Genomic DNA, 25670 nt, shown 5'->3' with positions numbered 1-25670 from the left:
ATGCAGACACAACACATTAAAATCCTAACACAGAGTTTCCATTGAGCTTCAAGCAGAAAATCAGAACCCTTAAGGAAATGCAATCCCCCTGGCATGGAGGAGAGAAACAAAAATGTTAGCACTTTTTGTAAATCATTGTTTTACTACAGTATTGCACTTCCATTGTTCTTCATAATGAAACTCCCTAATTCTTAATTCTGTACATTAGGCACACCCCAAATGGAACAGGAGTGAAATATATAATCTAAACTGAATTTATCTCTGAAATAACTCAACAGAGGCCGGTATTCCATCACCAAATGACACTTTATTCACACGTGGAGAGTTCCTGACACTGAACTAGCTCCCTCAGAGCCAGCTGGCAGAGTGTACAGAATGTCTGACTCTTTCGGCCAGAGCTTGCTGATTGGACCAGATTAATGTCCCGATCAGGGAACTCATTCAATGATGTCCACCTGGTTGGCCTTGTTACAATCACAAATATCCATCTGTTTGGTGCAAGTGGTATGTACCTACATAAAGAAATTGATATTACGGGGTTATGCAAGAAGATAACATTTGATCAAAACCTGGAAAATTATTGCAGACAATTGGAAAGGTGAGCAGTCAGGTAGCTTTTCCAAGATATCCAGACAAAAACTTCTTCAATTTAACAAAAACATGAACTGCTGGAGAAACTCAGCAGGTCTAGGAACATCTGTGGAGAGAAAGAGAGAGAGAGGGAGAGAAGGAGAGAAGCTTTTATTTGTCATCTCTACCATAAACAACTGATACAGTAAAAATGACACAATGTTCTTCCAGGGACAAAAGGGGCGACACAGACAGCACAAGCTACACAATCATACACGGCATAAAGAACATAAGACGTGCAAAACCGGCAAGTTACAGTGTAATAGAAGAATGATAAATAATAGACATTTCTCTTGCAGCAATCCTAAGTCATGCAAAGAGTTTCAGATGGGTAAGAGTCTGATCATACAGTGTTAAGGAGCCCGATGGCTTGGGGGAAGTAACCGTTGCACAGTCTGGCCATGAGAGACCAAATGCTCCGGTATCTTCTGCCAAATGACAGGAAGGAGAAGAGTTTGATTGGGGAGGGATAGGGTCTTCTACAATGCTCTTAGCCTTTCGGATGCAGCATGTGGTGTAAATGTCTGTAATGGAGGGGGGAGAGACCCCGATGATCCTCTCAGCTGTCCTCACTATCTGTTGTAAGGTCTTACAATCCGAGACAGTGCAATTCTCAAACCAGGCAGTGAAGCAGCAGCTCAGCGTACACTCAATAAACCCTCCGTAGAATGTGGGGAGGAAGAGGGTGTGGCAGATGGGCTTTCCTCAGCCTGCACAGAAAATAGAGACACTGCTGGGCTTTCTCGGCTGTGGAGCTGGTGTTGAGGACCAGTTGAGATTCTCCGCCAGGTGTACGCCAGGAAATTTGGTGTTCTTCACAATCTCCACAAGGGAGCCATCAATATTCAGCAGGGAGTGGTCGCTGCATGCCCTCCTGAAGTCAACAACCATCTCCTTCATTTTATCCACATTCAGAGACAGGTTGTTAGCTCTGTATGCTGACTCGTCATTCATGCTGATGAGGCCGACCACAGTCATATCATATCATCAGTGAGCTTGATGATGTGATTCGACCTGTGCATCACTGCACAGTCATGTGTCAGCAGGGTGAACAGCAGTGGACTGAGCACACAGCCCTGGGGGGTGATGGTCTTGGACACCGTGATGTTGTCAGTACGCTTGCTGACAATACACTCGTAAAGAAGAGTTCATGTTTCATTCTCAATTTCATTCTGAAGATGGGTCACTGGACTCAAAATGTTAATTCATTTTCTCTCTACAGATTTCCAGCGTCCAGTTTTTTTGTCTTACTTCTTCAATTTTAGATTATTTAGATAGAGTAAGTGGTGAAATCTCAGCCCTTAAGCCTGTCAGAAATCAGGACAACAGCATCCTCAGGATGGCTGGTAATAATGCCTTTTTTAAAGGTTATGAATTGAAATGGGAAAGAACTATTTTAAATCTTATATTTGAAAGAGCGACTGCAGTTTGGAAATCAAGCAACCTGACACCCCCATGGCAAACATCATGAATAATTGCTTCGACAAGTAGTAATTGAAAGTTGAGTTGTAGGCAATTTGGAGCTGAGGCATATACTGTTGAAGATTTACTGACAACCAGAAGTTAATTGGTCTATGGACTTGTGATCAATTATCAATGGGAAGGATCTGTTTGCCTGCAACACTGTGTTGTTGATTCTCCATTAACTAACAGTAGCTTGGTGCTGGGAGGAAGTTACAAAGAGAGAGAGTGTATGAAGTGGTCAGTTCTTCTCCTGTTAAAGAGTGATCTCCCTGTTCTCTGCAGTCTTAACTCACTGTAAACCTGAAGAACACCAGTCTATCTTTCTAGCAACACCTTTTGTGAACTGTGACACATTGCAGATAAGTCAAAGGCTTTTTAATTAAGGCACTAGCCAGTTTTTTTCTGACACCAACCAGTGGAAGCATCCAGAGAAAGATGACTGAAGTCAATATATTGGTTAGCAGATGAGTCATAAAGGTCATCTCAACAATAATGCCTGGGAACAAAGACCCAAACTATCTGCCTCTTGAACCATAATATTTTTCTCCTGTCAGTTTCTCAGTCTGTGTGTAAGGGAGTGAGGTTATGAGGGCTTTAGTCTTTTAATTAGTAGTATTATATGTCAACAATTTATAACTATTTACCTGTAGTTAGAATCTAATAGCTTGTAATAAAAAAAATACTGTAGTACTGCTTCATTATAGATGGTGTCAGAGTCTGAGTTTGAAATTTGAATGTTAGGTAAAGTGGTAGTAAACAGCCTGTCTCATAACTAACTGAAAATTGTGACAATTTGCCGTTTCTATTTGCTAATCTTTAGAAACTAATATTCTTCTATAACTTCGTCTTTGCAGTGTAGGATTATTTACGCAGTAATTTGAAACAGAATAGATGGATAGAGAAGTTTTTTTCTCATTCATTCATTGGCCACACTTATTGTCCATCATTCCTAATGACCCAGAGGGTGGTTAAGATTCAACCAAATTTATGTGGGTCTAGAATCACATGCAGGCCAGATAGATAAGAATATCAGATGTCTTTCTCTAAAGGACATTAGTGAACTAGATAGGGTTTTCCCCAAAAAGCAACAATAGGTTAATGGTCATTTTGTTGAATTCAAATTCCACCATCTACCATGGTGAGATTCAAACCTGAGTACCCAGTATATTACCTGGGTCTCTGGGTTAATACTCTAGCGATAATACCCCAGGCCATTACCTAAAATAAAGTCTTCTGTATTCCAGGTAGGAAGAGATGTTTATTCCAAATTCAAAAGGGAGCAGGATAACTTTTTGGTAAATTAAATGATTGAGATGTATGAGATAGTGTGTAGTGCTTGGGCTGTTGAGGTTGCAAATGTCATTTCATACTTACTATAATAAAAGTACATTATAATACAAGCTGTTGCTACTGTTCTTGTGAAGCCCAATATAAATTGCTTACTTACATTAATTTTTCTTACAAAATATTTATTTTTTGCCCCCCTCCTATTTACTCTGTGCTCATTAAGATGAGACATGTACATGGAGAAATGGAACACTTAGCATTTCAGGTATCCTCTGTCAGCATCAGGGATACTAAAGGTCAGGAGAAGCACTGTTAGATGCTGCAAAAAGCTCATCCCAATCTGCCCCATCAAAGTATGTCAAGTGCAATATAAGAAAAGTGTGGCATTTCTGTTCCACTGCTCAGCACCATCCATTTTCTGAATGACTGCCAATTAAGTACCAAATTAGAGACAATTCTGTACAATGTATCCACCATGAACTAGATTTAGGACTAGCAATGGTCACTGAACAAAACAACCTTTCATTCCAGTAGAAGATAAGAAGATAAATCCCAAAGGTGTAGACTCAGTGTAAAATGTCACATCCAGTTTCATAAATGTCACTCGTGTTTGTGTTCTTCGTTAATTGTCTGCCTCATAGCACCATCATTAAAAATAGACATTTGAAGATATGCCAGGGATGTTAAGATCCACAGAGATTATAAATAGAAGTATTGAGGTCTCATGCATGTTTTTTATCTGGGATTATGGAAGCATAATGACTTATTGATACTGCATCCTGAATAATAAGAAACAGATAACATCTAATCAACTGGGCAAACTTTCTAATTGGATTTGAAGAAGTATAATTCTGAATCATTTATCTCAGAATGTAGGAAAAAGTGAATTTTATTTAAGAGATGCACCTCTCAGCATATCTTGCTGCTGAGCTATAACAATATATTCAAACAAGTAAACAATGATTTTTTGATGGCTTGGCACATTAGATTGCGGATGAATGACTTGCATTTCTGAGAGCTCAGAATAGTGTTTGGCCTGTTTTGATTACCGATATTTGAAATATTGATCAGTAACAAGAAACATCAGTCGTTACTTTTTAAATCAGCTGCCAGAGTTGCATTTGAAATAATTAATTTCAAAGTCTCTCATTTGGATGCAATAATTATTTTATTGTTGCTCCATCGACAGAGGGTCTTGAAATATTTTAGTAAAGCTCAAGAATCCTGACAACTTGACTTTTTATTCCTAGCTTGATTAAGGGACTTAGCACCTTTGTATTGAGAGAATGATAAGAATGCAGAACCTTCTACCACATGGAGCGATGGTTTAGTTAGCTTATTAGTTAGATATTACATGAGTATTACATGTATTGTTATAGGTGAGATAGTAAGATCCAATGAGACACATGCACAACAAAAACCTGAAACAGAAACAGAAAATGTTCAGCAGCTCAGACAGCATCTGTGCAGAGAGAAAAAGAGTTAATGTTTGCTGCTTGATGTTTTTTCCATTGGGACTGGGAAAATTTGGAAATGTAACAGTTTTTAAATAGGTGAAATTGGAGAGGGTAGAAACGAACAAATGTGGAGGACATTGAGAGAACAGAAACTTGGAGAAATTGAATGATAACATTGTGCCAAAGTGGCAGTGATGGAACAAGAACAAAAATGTGACCGGGGGAGGTGTGAATGATTGAATAAGAAACAGCTGCTGTCCAAAACCATAGTATGAGAAACAGGAGACCGAGACTGAAATGTGCAAAGAAATAGAACCAAATGGGGGCAGAGTTTACGGTTAAAAGGTTGAAAGATGCTGATTCAAAACATGAGCAGCTGTTCCGCAGAAACTGAGAACAGAGAGGTCAGTGTGAGACCAAGGTGGAGAATTAAACAGCAGGTTACTGGAAGGCCATGGCATTGCTTGAAGAATGAATGGAGGTGTGCTGCAAAACAACCACCTAAGCTGTGTTTGGTCTTGCAACATAAATCATAGAATCCCTACAGTGTGGAAACAGTGGCACAGCAAGTCCACACTGACCCTTCAAAGAGTGTCCCATGCACACCCATTCTCTGACCCTATTACTTTACATTTCTCCTGACTAATGCAGCTAACCTACACATCCCTGAACACTCTGGGCAATTTAGCATGGCCATTTCACCAAATCAGCATATCTTTGGACTGTGGGAGGAAACCAGAGCACCCGGAGGAAACCCACGCAGACATGGGGAGAATGTGCAAACTCCCGAGTCTGGGAACAAACCTGGGTCCCTGGTGCTGTGAGGCAGCAGTGCTAACCACTGAGCCACCGTGCAGTCCACATTGTGAACAATGAATTTAGAGTCATAGAGAGTAAATATTATTGTAAAGGCCAAGAAGGTTTTTATTACAATTTTTTTTCACACAATGAGACAGGCAACGAGTCCCTACCTTTCTCCATGGAAACAGTGAGGTTCTTCAAGGTTTCCCGCTGGTGGTCAAGCTCCAGTTTCTGATCCTCAGTCTGATGTAATCTCCGCTGCAAGACCTCTCTCACCTTCGTCAACTTCACAACATCATGACGCAACTGATTCACGTCTTCCTCTTTGGACTAGATCAAAAAACAGCAGTACAATTATTTGAACAGGCAACTTGCAAAGAGGCAATGTCGAAGTTCTACTCTATCCTGCTCAGTTTGAATAATTCATTCTTCCCAATGACCAGAACGTGGTGACGGAAGGTAATTCAGTCAAACATTGAGACGACAAAGGCATGGATGAGGGTTACAACAGCAGATGGGCTATGATGAGGCTGAAGCAGGTGAGGTTATGGTAGTGACAGTAGGAAATCATTGGAGTGTATTTGGGGGTGGGAAGCACAGCTCAGCATTGTATTTGTAGGTATAATTGAGGACACTGTACAGAGGTCCATCCCCAAGAAAAGAAAGATTATCCAGGGAGGGATTAGACAGCCATGGCTGACAAAGGAAGTCAGGAAACGTATCAAAGAAAAAGTAAGATCCTATAAAGTGGCCAAGAGCACTGGGGAATCAGAAGATTGGGAAGGCTACAAAAACAAACAGAGGATAACAAAGAGAGAAATAAGGAAGGAGAGGATCAAATATGAAGGTAGGCTAGCCAGTAATATTAGAAATGATAGTAAAAGTTTCTTTCAATACATAAGAAATGACAGGCAAAAGTAGAAATTGGGCCACTTCAAACTGATGCTGGAAGCCTAGTGATGGGAGATAAGGAAATGGCTGGAGAACTTAATAAGTACTTTGCGTCAGTCTTCACAGTGGAAGACGTGAGTAATATCCCAACAATTAAGGGAGTCAGGGGCTGAGTTAAGTATGGTTGTCATTACAAAAGAGATAGTGCCAGAAAAGCTAAAAGGTCTTAAAATTGACAAATCTCCTGGCCCCGATGGGCTACATCCTAGAGTTCTGAGGGAGGTGGCTGAGGAAATAGTGGAGACGTTGGTTGAGATATTTCAAAAGTCACTGGAGTCAGGGAAAGTCCCGGATGATTGGAAGATCGCTGTTGTAACCCCCTTGTTCAAGAAAGGATCAAGATAAAAGATAGAAAATTATAGGCCAATTAGCCTAACTTCAGTTGTTGGTAAAATTTTAGAATCCATCGTTAAGGATGAAGTTTCTAAATTCTTGGAAGAGCAGGGTCGGATTAGAACAAGTCAACATGGATTTAGTAAGGGGAGGTCGTGCCTGACACACCTGTTAGAATTCTTTGAAGAGGTGACAAATAGGTTAGACCAGGGAAACCCAGTGGATGTGGTCTATCTAGACTTCCAAAAGGCCTTTGATAAGGTGCCACATGGGAGGCTGCTGATTAAGGTGAGGGCCCATGGTGTTCGAGGTGAGCTACTGGTATGGATTGAGGATTGGCTGTCTGACCGAAAGCAGAGAGTTGGGATAAAAGGTTCTTTTTCGGAATGACAGCCCAGCCGGTGGCAAGCGGTGTCCCATAGGGTTCAGTGTTGAGGCCGCAGCTGTTCACGTTATATATTAATGATCTGGATGAAGGGACTGGGGGCATTCTAGTGAAGTTTGCCAATGATATGAAGTTAGGTGAACAGTCAGGTAGTACTGAGGAAGTGGGGAGGCTGCAGAAGGATCTAGACACTTTGGGAGAGTGGTCCAGGAAATGGCTGATGAAATTCAACTTGAGCAAATGTGAGGTCTTTCACTTTGGAAAAAAGAATACGAGCATGGACTACTGTCTAAACTGTGAGAAAATTCATCAAGCCAAAGTACAAAGGGATCTGGGAGTGCTGGTCGAGGATTCTCCAAAGGTAAACATGCAGGTTGAATCCGTGATTAAGAAAGTGAATGCAATGTTGTCATTTATCTCAAGAGGGCTGGAATATAAAAGCAGCAATATGCTACTAAACCTTTATAAAGCTCTGGTTAGGCCCCATTTGGAGTACTGTGTCCAGTTTTGGGCCCCACACCTCAGGAAGGACATACTGGCACTGGAGCGTGTCCAGCGGAGATTCACACGGATGATCCCTGAAATGGCAGGTCTAACATACGAGGAACAGCTGAGGATCCTGGGATTGTATTCATTGGAGTTAAGAAGATTAAGGGGGGATCTAATAGAAACTTACAAGATAATACATGGCTTGGAAAGGGTGGACGCTAAGAAATTGTTTCCGTTAGGTGAGGAGACTGGGACCCATGGGCACAGCCTAAGAATTAGAGGGGATAAATTCAGAACAGAAATGCAGAGACATTTCTTCAGCCAGAGAGTGGTGGGCCTGTGGAATTCATTGCCGCGGAGTGCAGTGGAGGCCGGGACACTAAATGGCTTCAAGGCAGAGATTGATAACAAGGAATTAAGGGCTACGGGGAGAATGCTGGTAAGTGGAGTTGAAATGCCCAACAGCCATGATTAAATAGCGGAGTGGACTCGATGGGCTGAATGGCCTTACTTCCACTCCTATGTCTTATGGTCTTATGGATGCTGAAATTATGAAAAATCTAACCTTTTCTCAGATAAGGAAAGAGTTCACTTTTCAGCATTTTCACAACTTCAGATCCCAAAGCACTTTGCAGCCAATTAAGAGTTTTTGAAGTATAGTCATTGGTGAAATGTAGGAAGCATAACAACTAATTGCTCACAGCAGTGTGAAAATGACCAGATAATTTGTTTTACTGATGTTGCCTTAATGATGTAAGTATTTACCAAGAATCTGCTGGAAGAATTCTTTTTTGAACTTCTTCAAAATAATTCAGTGAAATCTTTTACAAAGACTCAATTACACACAGAGAGCGCTCCCTCAAAAAGACACTGAAACATCAGCAATCACTATGTGCTCACATCCCTGAAATGGATAGTGTGTCCACAAACTACTAGCTTAGAGGTAAGACAGTTTAACTACTGAGCCAGAGCAGAAGACAGGTGGTGACAATGGTCAGGGAGAGGGATGGAATTGATGACAAGGTCACTGAATGAATGACAACCGTCAAAGATAATGGCTACATTTTTCCAAGATTTAAATTTAAAAATCTGGCATTTAACCATAGCCATCATTCATATGTTTCTTTTTCTTGTGAATTAATTCTTGGAACAGGGTGGTACTGGCCTGTCAGCCATAAATATCTATCTCAAAAACATTAAAGAATGGACGTAATTCATATTTATAGATACTGTATTCCTTCCCTGAAGGGCACTAGGGGCCCTGCTGAGATTTTAAAAGAGATCAATAGCTTTCATGGTCATTTTCATCAGGTAATAACTCACATTTATTGAATTAACTTTCATGGTGAGAATAGAGGTACCTGGGTAATTTTCCACATTACAGGGGAGATGTCAGTATTGTAGCTATACTGGGACAGCTTGGTTCGATGTGTGGCTACTTCTGGAGTGCAGGTCTGTAGCACTACAGCTAAGTTGTTGTCAGGCCCATTGTCTTAACTGCATCCATACAGTCATTCATTTCTTGATGCTATGTAGGGCAAATCAAATTGGTTAAAAGCTGACATCTGTGAAAGTAGGGGCTTCAGGAGAAGTTACCCATTCAGCAGTACTGGCTGAAGGTATTATTAACACTTTTACACATATCAATGAGGATAAGGATGCACATGGGATCTCTCCTCCTGTTATTGTTTATATCCACTGTCATCAACTCCTCAGATACTGAAGCAGTCCATGTCCAAATGCAGTAATATCAATACCCAAGCTTGAGATGAAAGGTAGCAAGTAATATTTATCCCAAGAAATGATCATCTCCAATCTAACATCATCACATGACATTCCCTTACCATCAATGAATCTCCCACTATCAAAACCATTGACCAGAATCTGAACTGGATTACCATTTAAATACAATGGCTACAAGAGCAAGTCAAGGGCTCGGAATCCTGCAATGAGTAAATCGCCTCCTAACTCCCCACAACCTGTCTATTACCTACAAGGCACAAGTCAGGAGTGTGATGTAATACTCCACGCTTGCCTGGGTGAGTGCAGCTCCAACAACATTCAAGAAGCTTAATATCATTCAGGTCAAAGTGGCTCACTTAATTGGCACTACATCCACAAACATTTACTACTACCCAACTGACTAGTAGCATCTACAAAGTGCACTGCACAAATTCACCAAGCTCCATAGACAGCACCTTTTAAACCACGACCATTACCATCTACAAGCTCAAGGGCAGCAGATATGTGGGATCAAAACCATCTGCAGATTCCCTTCCAAGCAAACTCACCATCCTGACTTTGAAATATATCACTATTCCTTCAGTGTCACTGAGTCAAAATGTTGTAAATTTCTTTCCTAATGGCATTATGGATCTACTAACAAAATATGGACTGCAGCAGTTCAAAAAGGCAGCTCACCACCACCTTCTCATGAGCAATTAAGGATGGGCAATAAATGCTAGCCCTCACAATATCCACATTCCATGAGTTAATAAGAGAAGAAAAATCACAAGACTACCAGAGTTTTGAACCATTGGTTGCCAGATTATTTCAGTCAGTCTCAAGCATGTTCCATCCTCTTTAACATTCATATAGGTCATTATTATTAATTCACACCTCATTTTCACTTACCTATAGTGCAATCCCGACACACTCTTTTATAATCAGTGTCAAAAAGTGGGCGCTGGAAAAGCACAACCAGTCAGGCAGCATCTGAGGAGCAGGAGAGTTGATGTTTCGCGCATAAGCTCTTCATCAGGAATAAATCCCCCTTCACATTCCTGATGAAGGGCTTATGCTCGAAACATCAACTCTCCTGCTCCTCGGATGCTGCCTGACCACGGTGTTTTTCCAGCACTGCACTTTTTGACTCTGATCTCCGGCATCTCTAGTCCTCACTTTGTCCTATACTCTGTTATAATCCTTATTGAACCAAGGTTTGTCACTTTGCTCAATGGTGATGGTAGGTCACGGTATATGCCAGACCATAATATTACAGATTTGTATTTCTAACTTCAGAAATACAGTGTGTGTCTTTCAAACTCCAATACAGACATGATAAAGCAATATGTGCTGTATGATTCTAATTAAGAAAAAGGTAGTAAATCATACATACTTTAAGATCTATCATTTTCTGTTGGTTTTCATGGGTCAGTTGGTCAGTGATTATAACTTGCTGCTCATTCTCCTGCTGAAGTTTGATGACCTTGTGGTGAAGTAGTTCCAAATCCTTTGAAGCCCTTTCATTCAAAATCTATTAATTGAAAAAGAATTACCAAACAATTAAAATGAAAAATAAATCATTTTTGGTCATTCTGAATACAACAGATTTTAACTCCAAGTTTGCTGTGTTCTAAGACAAGTGACAACAAATCTTCATTGGCTGTAATGTCCTTTGTCGAAAAGTGTGATGCTGCAAAAGCACAGCAGGTCGGGCAGCATCCAAGGAACAGGAGAATCGACATTTCGGGCTTAAGCCCTTCATCAACAATGTCCTTCTTTATTCCTGATGAAAGGCTTATGCCCGAAACAATGACTCTCCTGTTCCTCGCATGCTGCCTGACCTGCTGTGCTTTCCCAGCACCACACTTTTCGACTGATCTCCACCAACTTCAGTCCTCACTTTCTCCATGTAATGTCCTTTGGAACATCTGGGGTTCTAAAAAAAGCTTGCTGTAAATGCAACTCTTTCTTTTGTTAAAATTTTGTTAAAATCAATTATTGGGGCCCCTTGCCAGTGCAGATTTTAATCACTGAAAATGCAGCTCTTCTCAATCACTGTTTTGTAAGCAGGCCAGATGGATTACATTTTAAATTTCAAAAGCTTATCTATTTACAAGTTTGTTTGCACCAGCTGTGTTTAGAGTAAGCAAATGTCCAGAAGTACTGATGTGAGATAATCTTTTACAGACGGTCTTATTAACAGGGCATTTTCCTATTGTACTGCATTGCTGTGTTGGATCTCTGTCCATGAAGACACTCCATCTGTGTCAAAAGCATACGCTAAATGAATATCCTCAATTCATATCCTCTGTATTTCTAATTAGTTAATTTGAAACTCCTGCTGAGACATTGTGTTCTGATTACCTTTTGTTCCTTGAGCTGCAGATCTAATTTCTGATAGTCATCTTTGATCTTTTGTTGTTGAGACACCAGTGATTTGATCTCTGTTTGACTATCTTCCAGCTCTCCCTTCAAGCGGGTAAGTTCCTTCTGCAGCTTCTCTTTCCGCCGCATCTCACGGGCAATTTCATTCTCTCGCATCTGTATGTCATGCTCAAGCTGGAGTCAAAACATTGATGTAGGATAATGGAAATCAAAAGAAACATGTGTTAGATCTCTGGAAAACAATACTTTTTACTCACTTCTTCGACTGAGGCTAAAGAATTGTTTTTAAAACTCACGCGGTGTTTCATTCTATGCTGATAATTATTAATACCACAAGAATCATAAGTGATCTAGTTCACAATATTATTGTCTCCTTTTCAAAGTTGTAGATTTTCATTACTTTTCTAATAATGGAAGACTTCAGAAAACGCAATTATTTATGTTTTATGAAATAATTCGACACTCACAATTTAACTGGCTAGTAAGCAAATTGCAAGTGACTTAGTGTTTTGAAACTTAAGAACATCTTACTTTACAATTGTAGCCAACGTGCTCTAAACATCTTTCAATTTCAATTTTACACAATAACTAACATGACTAATAAAATCACAGATATTTACAGAGCAAAAGGAAGCCATTCAGCCCAACATGCCTATACCGGCTGTTGATACGAGCATCATTACTTAGTGGCAATCTCCTGCTTTCTCCCCATGCCCTTATACACTATTTCTATCCAATACTGACCTGTCCCAGAAGAGAAAAAAAACAGTAAAACCAGCAAATGACGCATACGGCTCTAACTCATCTTTAATGCTTTAAACTGGAGGTCCAGTGTGAACAATCCGTTCATTTTCAACAATTGCTGTTTACTAGATTTTCCCTCTAGGGTAGTGTCAGGAAATGGAATAATCTCCATTGGAAACCTCCATGGTTATTAGAGTACAAATTGACTTCAGGTCCAGATCAAGCTGAAATCTGATAGTGCAGCTCCAACTTAAATGGTGCATTGTAATATTTTAGAACGAAATCATCTCTTTTCCAGACAATGTCTAACAGAGTGAGAGATCAGCAGAAACAACCTTGTGCCATTCTGCTCAGAAATCTCACTGGAGCTTCCAATATTTAGGCAGCTAATTATTCCCCTGTGGACTGTCAAATGGGATTCGGATCCCCGAATAATGAAAATCCTGCTCACAAGGAGCTTTCAGCCAATCAGCCACAGAACCAGTACAATAGGCACCGAACTCTCAGGATTGAAACATATCTAGAGGAGCAAATGGAGGAACTCACGAGTAGATTGATTAGACACTAGCATAATTCAGTTCTATTGCACAGAAAATCAAAAGATTAAGTTGTTTCTCTGGCAATAGATGAATCACTACCATTTAATATCAGACCCGTGTTTTCTCTCAAAACCAAAACAAAGAACTCTGGATGCTGTAAATCTGAAACACAAACAGAAATCACTGGAGAAACTCAACAGATCTGGCAGTTTCTGTGGAGGGAAAGTAGAGATAATGTTTTGACTCCAGTCACCCTCCATCTTAACTGAATTTTGGTGGCCAGTCTATCCCCAACAATGGAGATAGAGATGTCGAGGAAGGGAAGCGTGAGATGGAGATGAGAGCAGAGTGGAAATTGGAAGCAAAATTGATAAATGTTTCTAATTTCAAACAAGGGACAGAAGCAGAAATGATTATGTCGTGGATGTACTGGAGAAAGAGTTGTAAGTGGGATCCTAGGTAGGATTGAAACAAGGAATGTTCCACATACGTCACAAAGAGGCAGACATAACTGATGGCCATGTGGGTACTCATGGCCACATCTTTGATCTGAAGAAAGTAAGAGAAGTTAAAGAAAACACAGTTCAAATTGAAAATGAGCTTGGCCAGGTGGAGAAGAGTGATGACGAATGGGGATGGTTCAGGCTTTCAAGTTCTGAAGAAGGATCACTGGACTCTAAATGTTAACTCTGTCTTCTTTCCACCAACACTGCCAGAGCTGCTGAGTTTCTCTGGCAATTTTGCTTATTGTTTTCTCAATAAAAGTTTAAAAAAAAGACACAACTAAACTTCAATTGGAAAAATGTCAAGGCTGGGAAGCTGAAACAAGAGAACCACAGATACATCGATATCAAATCTGCCAAAGGCCAGAGATGGTGGAGAATGCAATTCATATTTTTAATGCTATTGATTGAAGATTATGGGGTCATAGCTAATAGCTGTTTGCCCTCTTCATCATTAGAATATAAGAACATAAGAACTAGGAGCAGTAGGAGGCAATTCAGCCCCTCAAACCTGCTCCATCATTTGATACAATCATGGCTGATCTCAACCCACTTTACTGCCCGCTCTCCATTACCCTTCAACCCATTACTAAGTAAAAGTCCATCTATCTTCTCCTCAAATTTACTCAGTACATCCATTGTACACTCAAGTGGTGAATTCTGGATTCATGACCCATGCAGAGAAATAATTTCTGCTCAACTGTCTTGTTGCTACCTGATGAAGGGGCAGCACTCCAAAAGCTAGTGCTTCCAAATACACCTGTTGGACTATAACCTGGTGTTGTGTGATTTTTAACATTAAATGTCGTATTATCTGTGGCACTACTTATATTATTGACAGGAACATTGGAAGAAAGGTATGTTACATCAGGCCTACCATCCATTTTGAGTTAAAGCAGTTCAAAATTGTAACTACATTGATTTTTTTGACTCTGCTATAACATGTAGATATAAGCCCAAAGCTGATTTCACCTGTTGAACTTAATTGAGCCAACCTACAGGATTAGACCTTTATCCTGCTCAGCCAATTCTTGTGATCACATCATCCTCACTTGCTATTGAAAATGAAAACACTTTAGAAACAATTACAGAAGCAGAAAATAGTCTCTATCAATAGTTGATTTAAAACAGGATCATTGATAGTCACTGTTTTAGGCGACTTAATGAACTTTGTTAGAGGTTTCATTAATCCTCGGTGATATTGGTTGAAATAACAAAGGCCCATATCCTCTATTGACTCATGGTCTATATGGACATTAGTAAGGTATTGACAAGGTTCTTCATGGTAGACTGGTTAGCAAGGTTTGATCACATGGAATATAGGGAGAACTCGCCATTTGGATACAGAACTGGTCAAAGACAGAGGGTGGTGTGGACGGTTGCCTTTCAAACTGAAGGCCTGTGACCAGTGGTGTGCCAAACGGATCAGGGCAGAATCCATTGATTTTTGCCATTTATATAAATCATTTGGATGTGAACATGGAGGTATGGTTAATAAGTCTGCAGATTACACTAAAATTGGAGGTGTAGTGGACAGCAAAGAGGATTACCTCAGAGTACAGCAGGATCTTGATCAGATGGGCCAGTGGGCTGAGAAGTGGCAGATGGAGTTTAATTTAGATAAATGTGAGATGCTGCATTTTGGAAAGGCAAATCAGGGCAAGACACATACACTTAATGATAAGGTCCTGAGGAGTGTTGCTGAACCAACAGAACTTGGAATGCAGGTTCATAGTTCCTTGAAAGTGGAGTCACAGATAGATAGGATAGCGAAGACAGTGTTTGGTATGCATGCCTTTATTGGTCAATGCATTGACTATCGGAGTTGGGAGGTCATGTTGCAGCTGTACAGGACAGTGGTTTGGCCACTTTTGGAGTATTATGTGCAATCCTGGTCTCCCTCCAATCGGAAGGATGTTGTGAAACTTGAAAGAGTTGCCAGGTTTGGAGGGTTTGAGCTGTAGGAAGAGGCTGAATAGGCTGGGCTATTTTCCCTGGAGCGTCGGAGACCAAGGGATGACCTTATGGAGGTTTATCAAATAATGAATGGCATGGATAGAGTAAATAGCCAAGGTCTTTTCCCCAGAGTACAGGAGTCCAAAACTTAGAGGGCATAGGTTTAAGGTGAGAGAGGAAAGATTTCAAAGGAACAGAAGGGGCAACGTTTTCACACAGAGGGTGGTGCCAGGGGAAATGGTGGAGGCTGGTACATTTACAACATTTAAAAGGCATCTGGAAGAGTATATGGACAGGAAGAGTTTACAGGAATATGAGCTAAATGCTGGCAAATAGGACTAGATTAATTTGAGATATCTGGTCAACATGGAAGTGTTGGACCAAAGTGTCTGTTTCCATGCTGTACACCTCAATGACCTTATGCTTGGTACATGACACTGATCCAGTTAGCTCAGTGCCTGATCCTAGAGTGAACAGAAACTCTGATACGCTTGTTTATATCTGTCAGCCAAGATTCACTTATTGGACAAGGTTACCAGCCCCAGTCAGGGAACTCATATTCTAAGAGGTTCACCCAGGTAACCTTGTTCCAATCATTAGCTAGATTTTGTTTTTGTTTTAAAAGGCTCTGTGGAAATTGCTCCTTCTCATCGCCCACCCCCATTTCTTTTATTCCCATTCCATTTTTTGTGTCCTCTTTTATTTCTCTCCAGTTCACTTGTTTTGTTCTGCCATTGCCAACTCTGTGCTTTTCTGAATTCCCGGCCTGCGTCTAGGTGTCTCAGACCATCCAGATGGCAATCTGTTTCTTCCTGCAAGCTTTTTCACACTCCCCATTCTGAACAACAGTGAAACCTCCTGACTAGGACACCTCCTGTCTAGGACACCTCCTGGCTAGGACACCTCCTGGCTAGGACACCTCCTGACTAGGACACCTCCTGGCTAGGACACCTACTGACTAGGACACCTCCTGGCTAGGACACCTCCTGGCTAGGACACCTCCTGACTAGGACACCTCCTGGCTAGGACACCTCCTGACTAGGACACCTTACGACACTTCAGGCAAGTCCCTTAAATGTACTCATTTTCAAAAAGACACAATAGACCTTTCTTTTCACCCAGTGCCACAATGCATTTACCCACCTGTTTTATCAGCTTGTAATTGAACATGATGCATTAAAGGATATCAGCATTTCATAATTTCTAAGTGTCCATGGATTTAAGGTACAGCTTGTATCTACTATAATGTTAACTATTTGAGACTGTCAGTAAATGCCCATTTTTGGGAGTGTCTGCCTGGCTAGATTTAACTGAGATGTGTAACGTACCCCCTCCATTGATAGGTGTCCTTTATTTTAAAAAATTGGATGATCAAGACTTCCAAGTAGATCTTAATTGTTGAACAGCTCTCTGTCATTCATACACAAATGGGGCTCACATATGAAGAAGTCTTCCTGCAAAAAGAAAAGGATTGGGAACAGAGATTACCCACCTGGGCCGTGTTCTGATCAGCTTCATCTTTAAGACGAGTGTACTCTTCCTCTTTGGCAGTCATCTCTGTGACTTTCTCACGTAAGGTGACAACCTCTTTGAGTAGGTCATCTCTGTCTTTGGTCAGCTGTTCTTGGATTTTTAGCATGTCATTAACACTGTACAATTCACAAAGGAATTATTTCGGTTTGGGGAAAAGTACATATTTCAGACTTGTCAAAGTTTTGAACTTAAATATTTTCTGAAAGACTAGAATAGAATGGCTGACTTTATTCAATCCCAATTAATAAACAGAGGAAGTGCTAAAGAGACATTTGAACAAGCATGAACTCCCAGCAGAGACCCTAAAACTTCCACTCAAGAACACATTGACACATTGATCAGAAAATAGGGAGGAACCAGTCAGCAATTTACCAATATGTTCTCAATAAGCAAGGTTTTCTGCTCGGGGCATTATTTTGGAAATTTAGTTCCGAGGTAGTACAGCTCAGAAGAAGATAACCACCTTTGGCATGCTCATTAAACTAGCTGCTCCAGTTCAGGCAATTTTATGGAACTGGGTAAAATAATGATTCATGGTCTGGTGACATATCAGATCATAGACCAAAGCACCTTGAAGAGTTAAAATTCAGACTTAAATTCCAAACTTCACTATGTTCTTGACTTCATTAATCAGAAATGATCTGAACGTTTTGGTGATGGACTTCCTCCTGTCTCAACACACTCCCACCACAACCCCAACCCTCCCATTCCCTTCCCGCAAACCCTCATGGATCACTGGACAGATGCCTGCAGTCCAAAGGACAGTTGTCTCAGCTGTGAAAAAGTTGCGCTAATAAAACCATGGAGTTTCCCACACTGTGTTGAACCTTGAAGCTAGTTAAAACTTGGAAAGAAGCTGCAGCCAAATTTAATTCCAAGTCATCAGTGTGGAAGCTATATTGATAGGAGCTTGGTAGCTGGCTTTGGCTATAAGGCATGATTAGATGTTGGAGAACAGCATATATAAAGTTAAAACCAAAATATATTCTGCAGGAGGGTAAACAGAAAATACTGGAAATACTTAACATTCATCAGGCAAGAAACATAGTTAATGCTCAAGGATATCAAACTTTCCGCAGAATTGGAATCATGTAGAAAAGTATTGGTTCAAACAACTCAGAAGGGAAGAATGGGGAAGGAGCAAAAGGCCATGTCTATGATAGGGCAGTAGACAGGAGAGATTAAGTGACAAAGGGATTGGTGAGGCAGGGAGCACTAATGGGAAAGGTAAAGAAACAAAGATGGATGTAGAAGAGGGGTAAATGGCAGAATGTTAATAGTTGCCATTGAAAAGACAAATAAAGTATATTTAGTGTCATCTTATCCAACAATTGCTACTATGACAAACAACAAAATTGAACTCAAGACCTTATTCTATGCTCAATTAAAGTTATATAACAGCTCTTAGGGATGACTAACAATACTCATTGCCTAACAGTATTATTCATACATAGACTAGATACACTGGCCATTATCCCATTCTTCCTTCCTTACTAATCTATCGAAATTTGTTGTCAAGATCTATTGAGTATTGACTGTATTTTCTCATGTTCTTTCAATCTTAATGCACCGCTATCCTTTTGTGATCTCTAAAATGTAGTGTTTAATTAATGTGCAGCAACCATCAAAGATAGGAGAAGTGATTTAGCTAACACGTTCCTCCAACACAGTTCAAGGTTAGGAACAGCTAAATGTTCTCAACATACAAGCAAGTTTCCCATAATCATGTTAAATTGAGTTCTCAATAGACAATAGACAACAGGTGCAGGAGTAGGCCATCTGCCCTTCGAGCCTGCACCACCATTCAATATGATCATGGCTGATCATCCTTAATCAGTATCCTGTTCCTGCCTTATCTCCATAACCCTTGATTCCACTATCCTTGAGAGCTCTATCCAACTCTTTCTTAAATGAATCCAGAGACTGGGTCTCCACTGCCCTCTGGGGCAGAGCATTCCACACAGCCACCACTCTCTGGGTGAAGAAGTTTCTCCTCATCTCTGTCCTAAATGGTCTACCCCGTATTTTTAAGCTGTGTCCTCTGGTTCGGCACTCACCCATCAGCGGAAACATGTTTCCTGTCTCCAGAGTGTCCAATCCTTTAATAATCTTATATGTCTCAATCAGATCCCCTCTCAGTCTTCTAAACTCAAGGGTATACAAGCCCAGTCGCTCCAGTCTTTTAGTGTAAGGTAGTCCCGCCATTCCAGGAATTGACCTCGTGAACCTACACTGCACTCCCTCAATAGCCAGAATGTCTTTCCTCAAATTTGGAGACCAGAACTGCACACAATATTCCAGGTGTGGTCTCACCAGGGCCCTGTACAGCTGCAGAAGAACCTCTTTGCTTCTATACTCAATCCCTCTTGTTATGAAGGCCAGCATGCTATTAGCCTTCTTCACTACCTGCTGTACCTGCATGCTTACCTTCATTGGCTGGTGTACAAGAACACCCAGATCTCTCTGTACTGCCCCTTTACCTAAATTGATTCCATTTAGGTAGTAATCTGCCTTTCTGTTCTTGCCACCAAAGTGGATAACCATACATTTATCCACATTAAACTGCATCTGCCATGCATCTGTCCACTCACCTAACCTGTCCAGGTCATCCTGTAATCTCCTAACATCCTCCTCACATTTCATCCTGCCACCCAGCTTAGTATCATCAGCAAATTTGTAATGTTATTACTAATACCATCTTCTACATCATTAATATATATTGTAAAAAGCTGCAGTCCCAGCACTGATCCCTGCGGTACCCCACTGGTCACTGCCTGCCATTCCAAAATGGAGCCGTTTATAACTACTCTTTGTTTCCTATCAGCCAACCAACTTTCAATCCAAGTTAGTACTTTGCCCCCAATACCATGCACCCTAATTTTGCTCACTAACCTCTTATGTGGGACTCACTTGAGTTGTGGCCTCTAAATGATGTAAGCTCATGCACAGTGATAACTTTAAGCCAATTATTGAAAGCATCACAGAATGGTTGAAAGCCAAAAACAGCTTTCAATAGAACCACAGAATGATATTGTACAGAACATGACCATTCTGTTCATCAAGCCTATACTGGTAATATGAAGGAGCCAACCAAACAATTGCACTTCCCTTCAATTTCCCTTTTTCACAATAAATGTCTTCCTTTCCCTTATCCACTCCCATTAAAGGTCTCCATTAGTTAGCACCTACCCAACAGTATATTCCAAAGCAAAACAATGTGCTATGCGCTTTATTTACCCCACCACTTCACCTCTGGTTCTCAACCTTTAATCTGTGCCCTCTGGCTCTTGGCCATTCAACCTGCAGGAATCATTTCTCCTTATTTACTCTATCAAAGTGCTCATTACGTTCACTGCCTTCTCTAACAAATCTCATCAGAGCCCTCCAAGGGGAAAGCCCAAATATTTCAAAGGAACTGAAGCTCCTTAACCCTATCACCCTTCTCATCAATCTCTTCAGTTTCTGCACTAAGGACTTCCCATCATTTTTAAATGGTGATTCCAAGAAGGCCACGTGATAGAAATGCCACCAGAAGGTAACACAAGGAATGCACAAGGAGTGAAGTGCAGCTTCCAACCTGAAGGATAGACCATTGTGCTCGTCCCAAGACTAAGCTCACCTCAGAGATTAGATTAGATTACTTACAGTGTGGAAACAGGCCCTTCGGCCCAACAAGTCCACACCGACCCGCCAAAGCGCAACCCACCCATACCCCTACATTTACCCCTTTACCTAACACTACGGGCAATTTAGCATGGCCAATTCACCTAACCCGCACATCTTTCGACTGTGGGAGGAAACCGGAGCACCCGGAGGAAACCCACGCAGACACGGGGAGAACGTGCAAACTCCACACAGTCTGTCGCCTGAGTCGGGAATTGAACCCGGGTCTCAGGCGCTGTGAGGCAGCAATGCTAACCACTGTGCCACCGTGCCGCCCACCATAGGCTGCTATCTTTCTTGCCCACCATAGGCTGCTAACTGGCTGCACTGCTCAATGGCCAGCACCACGTTTACAGCCTTTTACCCTGTTCTAAGCCTCCACATTCTCAGTGGCAGGTCCCCCAACACATGTGGAAATTTGATTCAGCAGGCATGAAGAGCCAGGGATATTATTATTCACGGAATGTAGTAATGGCGATTGTGTTTATGCAGCTCCATCCTGGCTTAGAGGCATCAGGTGCTGGTAACTGACGACACCAGGCCCATCTGCACATGCTCAGGCAACCATCTTTGTGTTTGTCCCAATTACTCCCTGTCCTCTCCAGAAATGTGCACTGTATTCCAGCTGAGGTCTAACCAGTGTTTTATAAGGGTTTATCATCAAATAATTTTGTCAGGGTACATCTAACTTAAATGTCTATCTCCAACAGTAACAATATAGAAACAACAAATAAAAGCTTGTGACAACTATCCAAGCTCATTCAATATTAATACATTTCCTGCCCGGTGGGAGATTAAAACAATTAGCAAATAAGCCTGTATTCTCTGAAAACCAAACTTTGACCTGTGCATTTAGCTCTTCATTTTTCTTTGGCATTCCAGTTACAAGTATTTGTATTTTCTCCTGATTTCAAGATTTGTCTCAATCCTCGTTAGTTCTTAGTTGTTAAAATTAAGCCATTTACTTTCATTGCTTGACTATGACAGAGGCTGTTCTCACTCCCTTTCTGCTGCACCTCAAAGTTTGTCGTTATGAACTCAGTTTAAAGAAGTTTAAGACTTGAACAGCATTTCTGCACTTTGGCACACAAGTCTTACAGTTATTAGAAACTATTATAAATTGAATTATTTCCCAACTTCAGGTGGTAAAGTCAATTAATATCAACCAGATCTCACACAATCTTTATCCTGATGCACTCAGTGCCAGAAAGCAGAAGCAAAGGGATTCCAGTTGCTGCTTTGCATTTGATAACACCGTCCAAACTCACAATCACTACTATCTAAAAGGACTAGAGTATCAGATACATGGGGACAGTATCACAAGCAAGAAAGACTAATTCTGATTTTGGCTGATAGTGAAAAACAAATGAAACCTTTCCTGACTTTCCTTTAATCAATTTCAATGGAAGTGCAAGGTAGGAGGATGGATTTGGTTCAACATCTCCCAGTTTTCACTATCACCCAAAGCCAAAATTGCAATTAGATTAGATTACTTACAGTGTGGATACAGCCCTTTGGCCCAACAAGTCCACACCGACCCGCCGAAGCGCAACCCACCCATACCCCTACATTACCCCTTGACCTAACACTACGGGCAATTTAGCATGGCCAATTCACCTGACCCGCACATCTTTGGACTGTGAGAGGAAACCGGAGCACCCGGAGGAAACCCACGCAGACACGGGGAGAACATGCAAACTCCACACAGTCAGTCGCCTGAGTCGGGTATTGAACCCGGGTCTCAGGCGCTGTGAGGCAGCAGTGCTAACCACTGTACCACCGTGCCGCCCACTATCAGTAAGAAAAGTGCAATTTCCATAGTTAGTCATCAAAGATCTCATTCTGACCATGCACACAGTTTGCGACCAGGCATATGCAACACCATTCTAATAAAGAAATTACCCAGCAAAGAAAAAATAAGTTAATTAACAAACCTGCTTTCCTGGCCCAAAGAAAGTCCTGCGCCTTGCTCCACCAGTCTGGTTAGATTACTAATTTCCTGTTTTAGAGAGCGAATGGTCTCCTTTCCTCGCTTTTCCTGTTCAAGAGCTGAATCAACCATTTTCCAAGCTTTCTCAATCTCCTATTTATTTTGATAAAACATGGAACAGAATTAGCTCAGCCGTGCAGTTTTAGCAATGTTCCATCATTTTGGAAATGAGCAGAAGTATCTTGGAGTATATCAATATGACTACAATCGATATGCATTACTTGGGTAATTTTCACGAATTAAACGTATTTGTGAAAATTCCATCCATTTAACAGTTTTAGTCAAATCATAGATGTACACTTCAGAAAATCAAATTCCAGACAAAAAGTGGAATTAAGAAAGTGTTACAACTCTGATGGGAAGAGTATACTAGAAATTAATCTCCACTGTTTCACAAGTGATCACAAATATTAACTATGATCAATTTAATCACTAGAATATCTGACTGTGAGCATTATGCCAGATCAAAGAAATTCACACCAGGTTTCATCCACAAACAAGTAAACAAATAGTTATTTATTGTAACAAAACTATCCTTTGACAAGTGGAATATTAATCACTAATATGCAAATTAAGACTATAACTCCACCCTTTAAATTGAAAAACAGATACATTCATTCATAAATGGGATTGAAAGGACAGATAAAATAATCAGTATTACAGGAATACCATGATGGAATAGATCAGCAAAAGAGAACAAAATCTGTAAATCAAGAGACCAAACCAAAAGGATAAAATGAACAAACTTTCTCATAGTTCTTTCATTTTTTTTTGGCAGTGATCGCATGCTGTTGTTGACTGCACCAATCCACACTTCAGTAGCTGATCAATTAGACCTAGGTCTTTCGGTTAAATCTTTCCCATTGCAGAGTCTTTGAGTATCATTTCCTTTCCACACTCAGAGGGAAGGAGAGAGATCTGGTTTGTTTTCAGGCTCCTGAAGATCTGAGTACTCCACTCACTTTTCTCAATTCTGTGACAAAAGTACCACGTAAAACCATTCCAAAAGCTGTTGCTGGGGAGTTTAATTTTTTTCAAACAAAGGCACTTGGTACCAGTTTCTCTCACAAAACTATCAAATTTACTTCTGAAAAAAAAATTTGTTCTTATATAATAAATGTGTGAATATCACACAATTTAACTAATATTTCAAGTTATATGAAAAACTGGGTCTTTTTCTGTGCACCACAGTCGAAACTTCCATTTTCGACTCTATATTTCAAAGAAAATATATATTAACCCTGCAAAAGACCAAGAAGGAAACAATGAAAATTATCACCTCCGATTAGAAGTTACTCATCATAGACCTTCCCTCATCTTTGAAAGATTCATGAATGTTTACCCCCTAGTCTTTCAGGCAAGTGACTCATTTCAACCAGACATGATGTAAATGGTCTTAGGTGGTAGAAGAATGGACAAGGAAGTGCATTGAGTATAGGAGTTGGGACCTCATTGCAGCTCTACAGGATATTAGTGAGGCCACCTTTAGAATATGGTGTTCAATACTGGTGTCCCTGTTATAGGAAAGATATTGTTAAGCTGGCAGGTTACAGTTTATGGGAAGGTGATAGCATAGTGGTATTATCACTATCCTGCTCACCTCAAGGCTCAGGTAATGTTCTGGGGACCAAAGTTCAAATCCCACCACTGACAATGGTGGAATTTGAATTCAATAAAAATCTGGAATTAAAAGTCTAATGATGACTGTAAATTCATTGGTAATTGTTGAAAAACCTGGTTCACTAATGTCCTTTAGGGAAGGAATCTGCCATTCTTATCTGGTCTAGCCCATATGTAACTCCACATATGGAGGTGGGAAAGATTTAAAAGGGACCTGAGAGGCAATTTTTTCATGCATAGGGTGGTGCTTGTATGGAATGAGCTGCCAGAGGAAGTGGTGGAGGCTGATACAATTACAACATTTAAAAGACGCTTGGATGGGTACACAAAGAGAAAGGGTTTAGAGAGACATTGGCCAAATGCCAATATCAGTTTACAATATCTGACTGGCACAGTCAAGTTGAACCGAAGGTCCAGTTCCATGCTGTATGACTCTAAGACTCTATGACTCTCCACAGCAGATTTACTCTTCACAAAATCTAGAAATTAAAAGTTGTTATAGCCTTACACATGAGGGCATAAAAACCTAACTGATTAGAGAAGGAAGCCTGCTGTCTTTGTTCAAACTGGCCTGCACGTGACTCAAGTGCCTCGATAACAACAGCCCTGTGAAGTGGTCAAGCTAGCAAGCCACTCATGCATTCAGGACATTTCACGATGAACAATAAATTCCACAGCTGCCAGCACCAACAACTTGAAGATGTAAAGACTTCCACCAGCCGACTCATTCTCGCAAACAAGGGAAATACAAAATGTATTACAGATGGCAGCCCACACAAATGTGATAACAGGTTCCAACAGCAGAGATACTTGGAACAAAGTTGTCAGCTATCTATAACTGGTTTCGTCGAAATGACAGGATGCAGCAGAAAATTTATACATCTTGGAATACTCGAGTTCAATGATGAATATTTCTCCCTGAAATATGTCTGTGGCACTAAATCTCCAAGATATCTGATTTAGGAGTATTACTTATGGCTCTTTTAAGATTTCCAAGAAGATCACAATTAGATTTTTAAAAATTGCTCTGCAGTGAAAGTCACTGAACACAATAAGATAACTGAGAAGCAAGCAATGTGCTAACCATGTCTTATAATCTGGATTGAGGTATCCGCCGCCTATCACCCTCCCCTTAACCTCCTTCTACCTATCGCATTCCCAACGCCCTCCCCCAAGTCCCTCCTCCCTACCTTTTATCTTAGCCTGATTGGCACA

The 25670-nt window shown here is 40.7% G+C and overlaps 1 protein-coding gene across 1 annotated transcript in view; it reads right to left on the bottom strand.

The window, feature by feature from the left end:
* The window catches only part of cfap58 (cilia and flagella associated protein 58), a 206828-nt gene that overhangs the window by 155597 nt on the left and 25561 nt on the right, over positions 1–25670 (bottom strand). The window contains exons 4-8 of the mRNA XM_060842287.1: positions 22780–22928; positions 17142–17298; positions 11887–12081; positions 10916–11053; positions 5810–5969 (exon numbers count right to left, since the gene is read on the bottom strand). Coding sequence (XP_060698270.1) covers positions 5810–5969; positions 10916–11053; positions 11887–12081; positions 17142–17298; positions 22780–22928 — 799 coding nt within the window. The remainder of the gene's footprint in view (positions 1–5809; positions 5970–10915; positions 11054–11886; positions 12082–17141; positions 17299–22779; positions 22929–25670) is intronic.

The sequence above is a fragment of the Hemiscyllium ocellatum genome, chromosome 22, assembly GCF_020745735.1.
Source record: "Hemiscyllium ocellatum isolate sHemOce1 chromosome 22, sHemOce1.pat.X.cur, whole genome shotgun sequence".
NCBI classification, from domain to species: domain Eukaryota; kingdom Metazoa; phylum Chordata; class Chondrichthyes; order Orectolobiformes; family Hemiscylliidae; genus Hemiscyllium; species Hemiscyllium ocellatum.
Note: the sequence above shows the minus strand (reverse complement) of the source record. Positions and strands in the feature narration are given on the sequence as shown.